A 15,453-nucleotide genomic window follows, 5' to 3' on the forward strand; every position below is an offset into this window, starting at 1 on the left:
TGCTAAATTCCCCCTCTTGTCATTTGTGGCAGAGGGAAGCACAGTAATAACTTGGAAGGTTTGCTTGTTTTGAAGACATTCACCAGCTTTTAGTCCTTGGAAAGTGTTAGTTCTATTAGATGTTACGGAAAACCATATACGCATATATATATACAGTTGAAGTCGGAAGTTTACATACACCTTAGCCAAATACATTTAAACTCAGTTTTTCACAATTCCTGACATTTAATCCTAGTAAAAATTCCCTGTTTTAGGTCAGTTAGGATCACCACTTTATTTTAAGAATGTGAAAGGTCAGAATAATAGTAGAGAGAATAATTTATTTCATTCCCAGTGGGTCAGAAGTTTACCGTCATACCGCTCAGGAAGGAGATTCATTCTGTCTCCTAGAGATGAACGTACTTCGGTGCGAAAAGTGCAAATCAATCCCAGAACAACAGCAAAGGTTCTTGTGAAGATGCTGGAAGAAACTAGTACAAAAGTATCTATTTCCATAGTAAAACGAGTCCTATATCGATATGACCTGAAAGGCCGCTCAGCAAGGAAGAAGCCACTGCTTCAAAACCGCCATAAAAAAGCCAGACTACGGTTTGCAACTGCACATGGGGACAAAGATTGTACTTTTTGGAGAAATGTCCTCTGGTCTGATGAAACCAAAATAGAATTGTTTGGCCATAATGACCATAGCTATGTTTGGAGGAAAAAGGGGGATGCTTGCAAGCCGAAGAACACCATCCCAACCGTGAAGCACGGGGGTGGCAGCATCGTGTTGTGTGGGTGCTTTGCAAAATAGATGGCATCATGAGGGGGGGGGGGGGGGAATTATGTGGATATATTGAAGCAACATCTCAAGACATCAGTCAGGAAGTTAAAGCTTGGTCGCAAATGTGTCTTCCAAATGGACAATGACCCCAAGCATTCTTGAAAAGTTGTGGCAAAATGGCTTAAGGACAACAAGGTCAAGGTATTGGAGTGGCCATCACAAAGCCCTGACCTCAATCCTATAGAAAATTTGTGGGCAGAACTGAAAAAGCGTGTGCAAGGAGGCCTACAAACCTGACTCAGTTACACCAGCTCTGTCAGGAGGAATGGGCCAAAATTCACCCAACTTATTGTGGGAAGCTTGTGGAAGGCTACCTGAAGCATTTGACCCTGGTTAAAGAATTTAAAGGCAATGCTACCAAATACTAAACTTCTGACCCACTGGGAATGTGATGAAAGAAATAAAATCTGAAATAAATCATTCTCTCTACTAATATTCTCACATTTCACATTCTTAAACTTAATTGGTGATCCTAACTGACCTAAAACAGGGAATTTTTACTAGGATTAAATGTATTTGGCTAAGGTGTATGTATATAAACTTCCGACTGCAACTGTATATCATCTATATCTCCAGCCAATACCGAGGATCCCTTAGTGGACCTTTCGGAAGTCCTAAGCACGGATGCAGATCTCCTGGGAATGCTGTCGGATGATCTGGTGAAGTCGGGGCACAACTCAGGTAGACCCCTCTGCCCTCCTCCAAAATGGCTGCCTCCACTTCCTTTCTTCTCTGCCCACTCACACACACTGTCCTTGTCGCTAGCAAGGTCAACTCCATAAACAAGCACCTGTGGCATTTCTCTGTTGCATCTTTACTCATCATTTTGCATTTTCCTTCACTTGTATAGTTTTGTACATTGAGTAATACTCTTGGTTTGCAGTACCTCCTGTCTGTGTCCATTGATTTTGGTTTGCTTTTGAACAGTTTTCTTGAAATGCCCATCTTGATGCCTGCATAATGTAGTGACGATGGTTAATAACAATCAGAACTGGGTTCAAATAGTATTTGTTTTCTTTTAAATGTGTTGAGCGTTTGTTAAAAAAAGAAAAACCGTTGGTTACATTGTACCAGACAAGCGCGTTTAAGTATTTGAAAGGGTTCCGATACTTTTTGAACCCAGGCCTGTGTTGGGACTCGTGTCGTGATGGTTGGTTTTATGTCACTACTATTGCCAAAGTGGTGTAGCATCACAGTGGGCTGCTTCAAGTAAAGTGTTAGCATAGCATTTTATCACACCTGCTTTTCTCCCCCTCAGTTTATAATCCTCTGGTTTTGGGTTCCTGTAGGTCTTGATTTATGCCCTTTCCAAGTCGACTGCTCTTCCTCTCCGTTTGGTAAGAGACGTCCTCGGGCCCGTCTGGCCTCTTAAGAGTAGGCCTGCCACCCCTCCCCTTCTCCCACTTTTGGGCTGCTTTGGGACCCCATCCCCTCTAACACTTTCTACGCTCTCTGCATTTTTTCATGTCCTTCCTTCTCTGCGCTCCCCATTTTCTCACGCAGTAGCACTGTAGTCTTTTTGACTAACTACTGTGATTTTACAACCATTCATCAATCTGCATGTGTATTGACCAATCTATGGACTGTTGAGTGATATTCTGTGAAAAAAAGGGCTGGAGGTGAAGGTGATGAGTTTATATTTTAAATAATGTTCTTTAATACAAATGTCATAACTTTAATGTACATCAGTTGGTTTCTTCATACTTGAGTTTTAGCAAAAAGCTGACCACACACACTCCTATAAACTTTTGTTTTCATTTGATGTGTTTTAGTGCTTTCTGTCTCCTCACCCCAGCTGAGTTTGTTGAGTATGGGTTTCAAAGTGTGAACTTCCTCTAGTCATAGAATGTAACAAAGCTTGAACTACAAATGACTCCACGTTTCACACAGTTCAGTCATTCCATGGAGCACTTACCTGAGGAGCAAAGAAAACCTTGCCAGCTTGGGAAATTAGATTTTCTTTTCTCTGTGGTCTCGAGTCGGCATTGTTTCACAATGTATTTCATCTATCCTGTTTTGCAGTGTTGTATCGTGATTTCTTCTTTGTTTTTCACCCTTGTATTTCTCAGACAGATTATTTGAGAACGCCTGAAGGCCCCAAAACAGATAAAACAATGTTTTACCTTTAGCCTTTATTCCTTACCTTCAGCACCATATGCAGTAGCTGCAGTCTCCATGTACTGTCTCTCTTCCCATATATCAAGTTAATTCAAGGTCACAAGCGAAGTAGCTTTTCCCGACAAAAATAAATAAAGAAGCAAACTAGTTGAGAGTGCACCACAGTAAAATGTGCATTGACCTCGAACCCCTCTCTGATGTTGATGACTGAGGTTATGATGATTAATCATTGCAATCTCCCAGAACTTTTTTCATTGATTAAGCCCTCGTCTATTCTAATGTGGGCAGTATGGGAACTGATTATGGAAGCAGTGTGGCTATTTTTTAAGGGACGGCTGCTCCTCGCCCATCCCACACCTCTTTTCACACTCAGTCGAGCAGGCAACACAAATTAGTTTGTCGTTATACTTACAAAATTGAGTTACGGGAAGACAATGAAGAAAAAAACAAGTGTTGGGGGTATATAATGCGAGATCATGGACAGTTTATTTTACCACCATGACATGACGGATCAGCTCTCACTCTCCTCTCTTCTCTCTCTACTCTTTTCTATCTCTCATCTCTTCTTCTCACTCCTCTCACTCTCCTCTTCTCTCTCTATTCTCTTCTCTCTCGCACCTTTCTCACTCCTCTCTCCCCACTCTCGTCTCACTCTCGTCTCACTCTCGTCTCGTCTCTCTTTTTCTTCCTCCTCTCCGAAATGGCTCGTGAGGGGGCTAGTGTGTCGATTTATTTTTGTTACATAAAAGTGGACTGTGGGTGGGTGTGCCTGTGTGTGTGACCACCCTCCCCTCACCATCTTCTTCTGCCATCCGATAGCTGGTCTGGACATGGACCCCATCCCTGATGATCCCACTGGGCCCTGTCAGGGCTCAGCATGCCGGGGGCCCAGGGCTCTACCGGAGGAGCCTCTGGACGTCATCCTGAGCCCAGAACTGGACAAGATGGTCGCAGATGGTAAGGCGGCCTTGTTCAATTCTGTCTGTCTACCAGATGTGCTGCCCACCAGAGATCTGTATATAATGGCTATATTCTCATGTCTCCACCCTAACAATGGGAGTGGTTGTCCCAAAGGCAGGAAGGCAGGCGACAAGCTTAGGTCCAAAATAAGCCCATTGAAACGTATTGGGTTTATTTTGGACAGATTTTGTCGAGAGTGAAACCTCTGGCTTCGCCTCTTCCTCTCTGTGCACACTCAGTGTCATTGGTGAAGAGCAGAGGTTTACATCTCCAGTCCTCCAGGGCTTCAGTGTCTGTTTCCACTTGTCTCACTGATCTATTTGGCGTATGTTAGTGTGTGACTCTCTGGCCTAACTGGTTTCCCAGCTCGACATCAGTACATAGATTCAGGGTCGGTTTCCGAGACACGTCTATAAAGCTGGACTAGGCTTAATCTGTGTCTGCGAAACTGGCCTTAAAAGTCAATCATGAGAAATAAGTCTTTCTTCCTCTTTCTTCCTAGAGTTACGTGCCTCTGTTGATGATTGTGGTCTTTACAGTATCCACCACATGGAACAACTGCTGTGTATAGAAGGCATTGGTGGTCAAATCACATCCCACATTACAAAATCATGGAACACTAAGTAAATAATGTTTACTCAGTTTAACTGAAGTTCCCGCTAAGTATCAGTGTTGACAAATAGGGAGGTCAACCTTATTCCCTTGGCAGAGATTTACCCGCCTGACTTGTTCACTGTGTGTTATAACTGCTTAGCGGCTTCCTGGCTCTGCCAAAACCAATGTCTGGCCATACACATTGACGCATAACCAAAGCCATGCTGGTTTTAGTTGAGGTTGTTGAACTACAAGGGGTAGTCTGATGAAATTCTATGTTTGATCCCCAGGATTTGTTCTTAACTGGCTTGCTTGGTTCAATCAAACTAGCACAGAGGATAAAGTGTATAACATTGCAGCAATGTAATATGCATTTCTTTTTTTTCAGGTGCAATTCTCAGTAAGCTCTACAAAATCCCAGGTTTGTGGTTTCGATTATATAAGTCTAACCTAGAGTTTTCAAAGGTTGTTCATTCATTTGTATGTCAGAGATGATCAGTTCCATAGAATTCAAAGATAACAGTTTGAAACGTTCAATCACCACTTGTTGATGGTGGTTTAAAGTATGTGCATCAACGCTATTTATTTCATCGGGGCTGCAGCTTAGCCTAGTGGTTAGAGCGTTGGTCTAGTAACCGAAAGGTTGCCAGATCAAATCCCCGAGCTGACAAAGTACAAATCTGTCGTTCTGCCCCTGAACAAGGCACTGTTCCTAGGCCATCATTGAAAATAAGAATTTGTTCTTTACTGACTTGCCTAGTTAAATAAAGGTAAAATAAAAATGTAAAAAATTGCTGTTGCCCTCTACAGAGCTGGAGGGGAAAGACGTGGAGGACCTCTTCACAGCGGTCCTGAGTCCCAGCACCAGCCAGCCTCCACAGCTGCCTCACCCCCAACCGGCCCACCCTGGGCCCAATGGACCAAGAGCCATGGCCATTCCAAACCCAGGTACCGCCACCACCTCAAGCCTCTTGGAGAATTGCATCTGGGAATTTAAATAAACACAGCAAAAAAAGAAACGTCCTCTCACTGTCAACTGTGTTTATTTTCAGCAAATTTAACATGTAAATATTTGTGTGAACATAAGATTCAACAACTGAGACATAAACTGAACAAGTTCCACAGACATGTGACTAACAGAAATAGAATAATGTGTCCCTGAACAAAAGGGGGAGGGGAGGGGGTCAAAATCAAAAGTAACAGTCAGTATCTGGTGTGGCCACCAGCTGCATTAAGTACTGCAGTGCATCTCTTCCTCATTGACTGCACCAGATTTGCCAGTTCTTGCTGTGAGATGTTACCCCACTCTTCCACCAAGGCACCTGCAAGTTCCTGGACATTTCTGGGGGTAATGGCCCTAGCCCTAACCCTCCGATCCAACAGGTCCCAGACGTGCTCAATGAGATTGAGATCCGGGCTCTTCGCTGGCCATGGCAGAACACTGGCGTTCCTGTCTTGCAGGAAATCACGTACAGAACGAGCAGTATGGGCTGGTGGCATTGTCATCCTGGAGGGTCATATCAGGATGAGCCTGCAGGAAGGGTACCACATGAGGGAGGAGGATGTCTTCCCTGTAACGCACAGTGTTGAGATTGCCTGCAATGACAACAAGCTCAGTCCGATGATGCTGTGACACACCGCCCCAGACCATGATGGACCCTCCACCTCCAAATCGATCCCGCTCCAGAGTACAGGCCTCAGTGTAACGCTCATTCATTCGACGATAAACGCAAATCCGACCATCACCGCTGGTGAGACAAAACCGCAACTCGTCAGTGAAGAGCACTTTTTGGCAATCAAATCAAACTTTATTTGCCACACGCGCCCGAATACAACAAGTGTAGACTTTACTGTGAAATGCTTACTTACAAGCCCTTAACCAACAGTGCAATTAAAGAAGAAGAAAATATTTACCAAGCAGGCTAAAATAAAAAGTAATAATGAAGAGTAACACAATAACAATAACGAGGCTATACACATCACTTACGTCCTGTCAGGTCCAGCGATGGTGGGTTTGTGCCCATAGGCGACGTTGTTGCCGGTGATGTCTGGTGAGGACCTGCCTTACAACAGGCCTACAAGCCCTCAGTCCAGCCTCTCTCAGCCTATTGCGGACAGTCTGAGCACTGATGGAGGGATTGTGCGTTCCTGGTGTAACTCGGGCAGTTGTTGCCATCCTGTACCTGTCCCACAGGTGTGGTGATCGGATGTACCGATCCTGTGCAGGTGTTGTGACACGTGGTCTGCCACTGCGAGGACGATCAGCTGTCCATCCTGTCTCCCTGTTGTGCTGCCTTAGGCGTCTCACAGTACAGACATTGCAATTTATTGCCCTGGCCACATGCCTCCTTACAGCATGCCTAAGGCACGTTCACGCAGATGAGCAGGGACCCTGGGCATCTTTCTTTTGTTTTTTTGAAGTTTTCATAACTGTGACCTTAATTGCCTACTGTCTGTAAGCTGTTAGTGTCTTATGACCAATCCACAGGTGTTTGGTGTTTTAATTGTTTATGGTTCATTGAACAAGCATGGAAACCCTTTAAAATGAAGATCTCTGAAGTTATTTGGATATTTACGAGTTATCTTTGAAAGACAGGGTCGTATCTTTTTTTGTTGCGTTTATAATCAACTATTGACTGTGGAAATCAATCTATATGAATGAATGAATGGATATGAGCATTTATTGAATGAACACTGATTTATATGAATATCATGTTCACATAGTCAACAGGACATGTGCATGTATTTCTGGAACTACTTCTCCGACATCGTCTCTATGCTCTCTGTTGCAGGCAACCATGGGATGTTTCCCCGCATGCCAATGATGAACGGCATGATGAGGCCCAACCCCCACTTTCCTCCAACTCCCATGATGCCCGGCAGCACAGGCCCATGTGGCCTGGGAAACTTTTCGCCCATTCACAGAATGCCTTTCCCAGACAAGATTAGGTAAGAGCAGGTACAGCAGGGAGCTGTCTATGCATTACTAGAGCATTGCTTTCATCTGCTCAAAGACAATCAATTGGATTTTGTGTTATTAACTTGCCTAGTGATTCTTTTTTACTATGTTATCCTTCATTGTTTTGACTCCATTGTATACAGTTCACTTTAACCAAATTTTTCCTCTGAAGTCTGCTCGCTTGTTAGCTTTCATATCTCAATCAATGAATGTAATGTCATTTTTATACTATAGCCCTTTTTACATGATCATTTGCTTCAAAGTGAACCGCATTGTAAGTGATGTGACATACTTAAGCAATAAGGCACGAGGGGGTGTGCTATATGGCCAATATACCACGGCTAAGGGCTGTTCTTATTAGGCACGATGCATCGCCATATACCACAAACTCCCAAGGTGCCTTATTGCTGTTATAAACTGGTTATCAACGTAATTAGAGCAGTAAAAATAAATGTTTTATCATACCCGTGGTATACGGTCTGATATACCATGGCTGTCAGCCAATCAGCATTCAGGGCTCAAACCACCCAGTTTATAAAAATCTATATATAACTGTAAATATATTGGTAATGTTGCAATAGAATGTGTAACCTGAGATATCCTTCCAGGGACAAGAAGTTTAGCCAGATGGGGGGTGATGTGGTTGGTTCGTGGAGCGCCCCCAGCTCTGACCCCGGCCCAGTCCCTGGCCCCGTCCCCCCTCCAGAGGGAGAGACAGACACCATGTCCAATGCCCAGAGGAGCACGCTCAAGTGGGAGAAGGAGGAAACTCTGGGCGAGATGGCCACCGTGGCCCCAGTCCTCTACACCAACGTCAACTTCCCCAACCTCCTAGAAGAGTTCCCAGGTTGGTACATCGTAGACAAAGTTTCTCAAATGAAAATGAGATGATTTTTGGTTCCGTCAAATTCAAAAGTGTGAATTATCGACTACATTTTTTCAAATGAAAAAAATGATGAGCTCTGAAGTTTTGTGTCACACTCATTAAAAGGGGACTGGGAAAGGTATAGTTCTTGGCCATATTGCATGTGTGTTGTAGCGCTATACGTTTTAGTGGCTCATCTTTTTTTCTTTCGCAGACTGGGCTATGAGAGTGAAACAAATCGCAAAGTTGTGGAGGAAAGCCAGTTCCCAGGACAGGGCCCCATATGTGGTAAGTTATTTTTTATTTTTTTTATTTTACACCAGGTAAGTGGCTTGAGAACACATTCTGGGTTTGGAAGTTGTTTACATCCATGCTGGACTGTGATGCACTGCACTTATTTTGATCAGCAGGTTTTGCTGATTGACAAAAGATAAGAGTTTGTATAAACAATAGAAAAAGTCCATGCATAAAAAAAAATCTTTTACAAAACACTTAAAACCTCTAATGAAAACTTAGAGCCCTATTCAATACAATTTTTATTATTTCTGCTTCACCAGAAGAACATTGTTGTTGACTTATTCCACAAACCTGATTGCGGCTTTTGATTGAATGGTGCCCTATACCTTTTGGAGTGATGAATCAAAGGGATCAGCCAGTTACTCATGAAATGTTAGTCTAAACAAACTTCCTGAAGTAAATTGTAGAGGCCATTAGGGAGAAGACAGATTTGTTTGTCTTGTTCTTTTCATCTATTTTCTGTTGATATTTTAAACCCAAAGGCTCTCGCGCTTTGTCCCTTCTCGTGTCTTTGTTCTGTTTGAATGTTGTGTCTAGTATGTTTTCCAACTTCACACAGTTCTTTGAGGATTTTTCAGGACAGTCTCTATGATGAAATTATATTCAACAACGCTCTGCATGTCCAAATTACTTGATGAGATTAGGTGATTGTAGAAGGTTTCTTCGCCTTGTGATTTCGCCAAAGACATTCAGAAAAATGGTGGAGCCTTTATTTGTTCCAGCAGAGTTTTAAGAAATTATCGTCTCAGGAAATGTATCTTTCTTGCACCATCAATTACAAAATGGACTATCTCTTCCACTCCCCTCTCTTCCAGCAAAAAGCACGGGATAACAGGGCGGCCCTGCGCATAAACAAAGTTCAGATGTCAAATGACACGCTGAAGAGACACCAGCATCCTCAGCAGCAGCAGCCGCTGTTGACTGACACCTTTGACCCCAATAGTGTCCCCTTGGACACTGAGCTGCTCTTCAAAGACTCTCTCAAGCCCAAGGAGTCTGAACACGAGCAGGAGTGGAAGTTCAGACAGGTAAGAGTTCCTTTGGAGGGTTAACATGTACTGGGAATGGATGGAGGGGGGATATGAAGCATGGGTACACTGTAAAGCAGGGTTTCTCAACTACTGTTCTAGGACTTGTTTGGATTCGTTTGGCCTTCATTTTTAAATGTTACAATGTTTTTTGTTTAAACTGAGTCTGAGGGTACGGGATTGGATGCAGGATTGTGTGGCAATTGCATGCATGCCTTTAAAAATAGATAAAATATTTTTATTTAGTGGCTGCCTTGGCAGATCTTCAGGAAGCCAAATGTTATAAGTGGGATTTTGTTCCTGCATGTTGAGAAACCCTGGTGTGAGAGAGCAGTGTACACGTTTTTAATGACACCATAATACACCACCATAATAATCAAAGTACCGCATGTCAGGGGAATTGTGAGTAGGAGCAAGGTGGTGAGATTGAACATAACATAACATGGGGGCATGAAACAGATTTTTTTATTTAACTTTATATATGTGCATGGTTGAGTGAGTCATTTTTAAACAATACATTTGGCGTTCTCATACAGTCTACTAATTCTTAATTTGCATTGAAAAGGGAGAGTTAAATCAGATGTGGGGACCCCTTAAGAAGCAGCAGGAAAAGGTCCCAAAAAGCAAAGCCATAAAATCAACAAATAAAGACGTCCTTTTTGGACATTCCAACCAGGCAACTATAGCTGCAGGAGGTGGAAAAAATTCTCTGGTAAGATTCCCAAGGCGAAGCACTGTTCTGGTATTCGTCTGCCGAGAACCAATTAAGCAAAATTTACAAGGTGTAAGAAAAGCAAACTGTAAAGTGGAGTTGTAGGGAGAAAAGCTTGGTTAACTGGTAAAATCTGTCCTTCGCCCTGAAAACACAGTAAAAGCCTCCAGAAGCTTTATTTCATCACCATATTATTACACACATTGTTCCCTCTTGCATGGCTTAACAACACACGCTAGACCCACTCATATTGAAAACGCATTAAAACTTTGTTGTGAGTGAGGGAAAGAAAGCATTCTTAGCACCATGTCATCATAAAATTACAAATTCCACGCTTCCAAAAAGGCTTAATTAACTGAAGTGTCTCTCCCCTGCTTTTCTTGTTTCCATGGCAGCAAATGAGACAAAAGAGCAAGCAGCAGGCGAAGATTGAAGCCACTCAAAAGCTGGAGCAGGTTAAAAATGAGCAGCTCCAGCAGCAACAACAACAACAACAACAGCAGCTGTTTAGCAGTCAGTCAGGTGGAGATACAACCCCTAATAGTGGTAACCAGAGCCCCATGACTCCTCAGCCCAGCAATGGAGGAAAGTCTGGAAACTCATCCCCACTGCAGCCAATAGCGTCTAAGGATGGCTTCGCTAGACCACAACTCCCGGGCACACCCACCTCTGGGTCACAGGATGACGTGTTCCTCAGACCCCAGCTCCCACCTCCGTCCTCGAGGACGCCCACCCAGGAGACCTCGTACCCTCAGCAGGGACCATCCTCCCAGCCCCAGTCACCACATATGTTTTCCCCGGGTTCCTCCTCAGGCTCCCGGCCGTCCTCGCCCTGGGACCCATACGCCAAAATGGTGGGCACCCCGAGACCACCCCATGGGGGTGGTGGATCCACCACGCCCCGGCAGAACTCTCTGTCGGAGATGCAGGAAAGGGGAGGGAGGCCTTCCCCGGCCCACGAGTCATTTGTCTTGCCCACGTCTGGTAATGCTGACCCCTATGCTAAGATGCCAGACACCCCCAGGCCCCCCGACCCCTTTGTTAAACCCATGGGACCCGCCAGGGTGGTCCCTTCAGGACTGGTTGAGCAGCAGCAACACCAGCAGGTCAGGCACAACATGATGAGCCCTCCTTCTGGAGGAGAGACTTTTGCCAGGATGGGCGGACACCGAGACGAGGTCTACCAGCGCATGTCTCACAACCGCATGATTCTCTCGGACCCCTACTCCAGGCCCTTGCTCACTCCCATCCCCGGCAGTAACGAGTCAGGCTCCGTCCCGGTGTTCAAAGCCCCCATGCCTCCCCAGCAGTCCCAGCAAGAGCCCTACAGTGGCCCTATGCCTGGGGGACTTAAACGAGGGCCATCTGATGGCTTTCCCCAAGGACTACAGGCCGACCCTTACGCCCAGCAGCCTCTCACCCCCCGGCCACCCATGGGGGAAGGGTTCCCCAACGAGCCCAAGATGATGCGGCAAACCCAGGAGGGCCATTTCTCTCAACCCTTGCCAATGATTAGACACCCTCACAGAAACCTGTATGCACAAGCGCCATCTACCCCGAGACCGGATTATTCACAGCAGATGTCTGACCCTTACGCCCAACCACCAGGCACCCCCAGACCTCACTCTGATAGCTATGCTCAACCACCAGGCACCCCCAGACCTCACTCTGATAGCTATGCTCAACCACCAGGCACCCCCAGACCTCACTCTGATAGCTATGCTCAACCACCAGGCACCCCCAGACCTCACTCTGATAGCTATGCTCAACCTCCCGGCACCCCAAGGCCACACTCGGATCCCTCATACCTGCAGACGCCACCTAACCTTCGTCTAGACCAGTTCCCCCAGCAGCACCCACCCAATCACAGACAGTCTCCATCTCACTCCATGGATCCTTATGCTTCCATGCCAGGTACCCCCAGACCAGCCCCAGGGGATAGGTTTCCCAAATCCCCCGGTAGTCAAAGGAACATGGACCCATATGCCCAACAACCCGGAACACCAAGACCGCTCCTCACTGACCCTTACGCACAAGCTCCAGGGACGTCGCGGCCAGAAGCAGGCCCTGATGCCTTCAATCGACTATGCTCCAGACCGACACCCATGTCCCAGGTCCCAGCTGACCCATTCTCCCACCAGTCTCCGGGCAGGGTGCAGGATGGGTTTGCCTGTCCAAGCGCCCAGGGCTCTCAGACAGCTAAGCACCCGGGAATGTCGGACGAAAGTTTCTCTCTGCCGCAGTCGAATCATCACGGTGGTCAAACGCAGATTCACGATCCCTTTGAACTGGGTCCAATGACACCTTATGCCCAAACTTCGGAAAGGCAGGCCCATGATATCCCTCAGTCTAGCAGCAACACCGTTGACACTCAGAACAGCATGCTACCACACCTGGGAGACACTGAGGAGAAGCTCAGACAGGTATTTGCATTTGATTGAGACACAATGACACTCACATGGGTAACACTTGAATTGCCATAAAGCCTTCTTCTGTTTGCATAGTTATTGGCAGGTGATTAGCCATTCCGCAGCCAATATGGCAGTGCATGTTGGTGCAACGTGAACATTTTTTGCTTCTCTGTAAAGATCCCCTAATTTGAATGAATAAGTGCATGATGTAACTTGCTAAAGTGTACCGTGCTCTCCCCCCGCAGCGCCAGAGACTGCGTCAGCAGATCCTTAGGCAGCAGCAACAGAAGTCTGCCATCCAGCAAGAGAAAGGACTACTACAGGAAACTGTTGCAGCCCCCAGCCCGGGGACACCCCGCCACTGGTCACATGAAGATTCCGCCCCACAGAACGACATGTTCGGCAGACCACCACCACCTTACCCAGGACCCATGAGAGGAGGTCAGAGGTTCCCTGGTACCTTTCTTGGGGACCAGCGAGGACACTTCCCCAATGAGGGCCAGTTTGCCAGACCCCACTTCCCCAGGGACATGGGCAACATGGGCATGAGGCCACAAGAAATTAGGTTAGTGGAATTTGACAGCATAGATTTCACTCAGCTGTAGTTTTCAAACTTCTTTGTATGCACAGGGTCTTTACCCATATGCAGCTGTATATTTGTATAATTGGCTTGCAGAATTGATTGCTCCCCTTGAAACGATTAAATTAATACAATTATGTTAAACATGCTCGAAATGTGGAATGAAGTGTCATTATTGAAGTCCCACTTAGTGTAATCTTCCTTATTGAAGATGTGTGTAGGGAGCAATCAGTGCTGTTGTGTTATGCCTGGGATGTAGTCATGGATAAGCATTTGACAATGTGTTTTCCATCCTTTCTACTTTCAGGTTTGGATTCCCTCCCAGCGCTCAAGGATCCCTTCAACCAGGCCAGGAGCAACACTTCCTCAGGCCCCTTCACCAGATGCCCGGCGGGCCCATAGTCGACAATGTTCCACCCCAGATGAGAATGTCCCACTCTGTGGACTTTTCCAGGGGAGTCATGGGGGGCAACACCCAGATGGGGCTCCCCCAGCCCTTCCCCCCACAGGGCCTTTCTGTCCAGCAGCACAACATCATGGGTCAGCCGTTCATCGAGCTCCGCCACAGGGCCCCTCAGAACAGGATGAGGATACCCTTTGGGCATGGACCTCCCAATGTCATGGACCCCTCCAACCAGCCCCAGATACCGCCCCAGGGCTTCATGGAAGGCCAGGAGATGGGCTTCGCTGGGAACCAGGGATCCAGAATGATGGACCCCATGATGGACAGACCTTCCCAGGGATCGGTCGGTCACACACACACGTCGGCAAGTATGGAGAACCTGCACCAGCAGCAGACTGAAGTCCCGATGACCATGGGGCAGCGACAGCATCCTTCACTGAATAGGTCACTCAGCCACCCTGTCACTGGTGAGCCACTCAATGCAGCGCCATCTAGTATGCTCTTGCCTGGGTCTAGCACCGGTCAAACGGAGGAGACTCCGATACCCAGTGGAGACGGAATTGAGGAAAACATGGACGCTGAAGACTCTGCAGTAAAGGACCTTGAAGATGTGGAGGTCAAAGACCTGGTCGATCTGAACCTGAACCTGGACCCGGATGATGGCAAAGACCTTGAACTGGGACCCAATGACCTGCACCTCGACGACTTCCTCATGTCAGGGAAGTTTGACCTCATCGCCTACACGGACCCCGAACTCAACCTGGATGACAAGAAAGACATGTTCAGTGAGGAAGATCTGGACCTGGGCGACCCAATGGAGGACCACCAACAGGGCGAGACCTCAGACCTCCAGAAAGCCCTGTCGGAGAAGAGGAAAGGCAGCATGGATGGCGCAGCCACCTCGTCCCGATCCGGGGGGAAATCTGACAAACGGGAGGCCATCGAAGCGAAAGAGACCTTGGACATGTTTAAAACCGAGGATACAATCAAAACGGAGGTCAAAGATGAACACGTGCAAAACCAGGACCAGTCTCTCTGCAGTGGCCCGATGAATGACAACAGAACCATGACAAACCAAGAGGGCGCAGGGCTGTATGAGCAGCCAGGACAGACTGACTCCAGCTCAACTCCGGTCCTCTCCTGCCTTCTGATCAAAGAAAAACTTGAAAACACTGGGTTTGGCCCAAACTGCTCTCCTCACCAAGGGGACATGGCTGCCCAGGCCACCGGGCTGCACGCAAGCACCAGCATGCTGATGCTACCAAGGCAACACGCCCAAGACAACAACAGGTTCAATCCCAGCGTGGCTATGGGACATCGGGTGAGCCCCACGTTGGTTCAGAGCAGACATTCAATGGGAAAGCTCATCTCAGGGGGCAACCACAGCTTCGGGGCCTCAGCCAACCAACAGGTGGAGATGAACCTAGCCATGGTTGTAGCCGGTCAGCAGCCCACTGCCCACGGCCTGAACCCCCAGGGCCAGCAAGGCATGTTCCCCCAACAGCAGGGCCCCTCACTGGGGCAGGCCGGCCCACAGAACAGGCCTCTGCTGCTGGAAGAGCAGCCCCTCCTCCTACAGGACCTGCTGGACCAGGAGAGGCAGGAGCAGCAGCAACAGAGGCAAATGCAGGCCATGATCCGACAGCGCTCCAGCGACTCCTTCTTCCCCAATATGGGTAAGGGCATTGAACTTCAGATAGACA

General features: G+C 46.9%; 1 protein-coding gene across 12 annotated transcripts in view; it reads left to right on the forward strand.

Moving 5' to 3' along the window:
* Positions 1 to 15,453, forward strand: part of LOC106579599 (histone-lysine N-methyltransferase 2C) — a 339,418-nt gene that overhangs the window by 302,498 nt on the left and 21,467 nt on the right. For 8 of the 12 annotated variants that reach the window (XM_014159658.3, XM_045702708.2, XM_082965973.1 and 5 more), the window contains 13 exons: positions 1,400 to 1,504; positions 2,113 to 2,160; positions 3,761 to 3,898; positions 4,884 to 4,916; positions 5,306 to 5,443; positions 7,288 to 7,444; positions 8,063 to 8,301; positions 8,534 to 8,607; positions 9,432 to 9,644; positions 10,210 to 10,356; positions 10,752 to 12,779; positions 13,013 to 13,332; positions 13,655 to 15,426. In XM_014159658.3, coding sequence (XP_014015133.3) covers positions 1,400 to 1,504; positions 2,113 to 2,160; positions 3,761 to 3,898; positions 4,884 to 4,916; positions 5,306 to 5,443; positions 7,288 to 7,444; positions 8,063 to 8,301; positions 8,534 to 8,607; positions 9,432 to 9,644; positions 10,210 to 10,356; positions 10,752 to 12,779; positions 13,013 to 13,332; positions 13,655 to 15,426 — 5,412 coding nt within the window. The remainder of the gene's footprint in view (positions 1 to 1,399; positions 1,505 to 2,112; positions 2,161 to 3,760; positions 3,899 to 4,883; positions 4,917 to 5,305; positions 5,444 to 7,287; positions 7,445 to 8,062; positions 8,302 to 8,533; positions 8,608 to 9,431; positions 9,645 to 10,209; positions 10,357 to 10,751; positions 12,780 to 13,012; positions 13,333 to 13,654; positions 15,427 to 15,453) is intronic. The other 4 variants (XM_082965979.1, XM_082965980.1, XM_082965976.1 and 1 more) reach the window with 3 other exon arrangements.

The sequence above is a fragment of the Salmo salar genome, chromosome 19, assembly GCF_965601325.2.
Source record: "Salmo salar chromosome 19, fSalSal1, whole genome shotgun sequence".
NCBI classification, from domain to species: domain Eukaryota; kingdom Metazoa; phylum Chordata; class Actinopteri; order Salmoniformes; family Salmonidae; genus Salmo; species Salmo salar.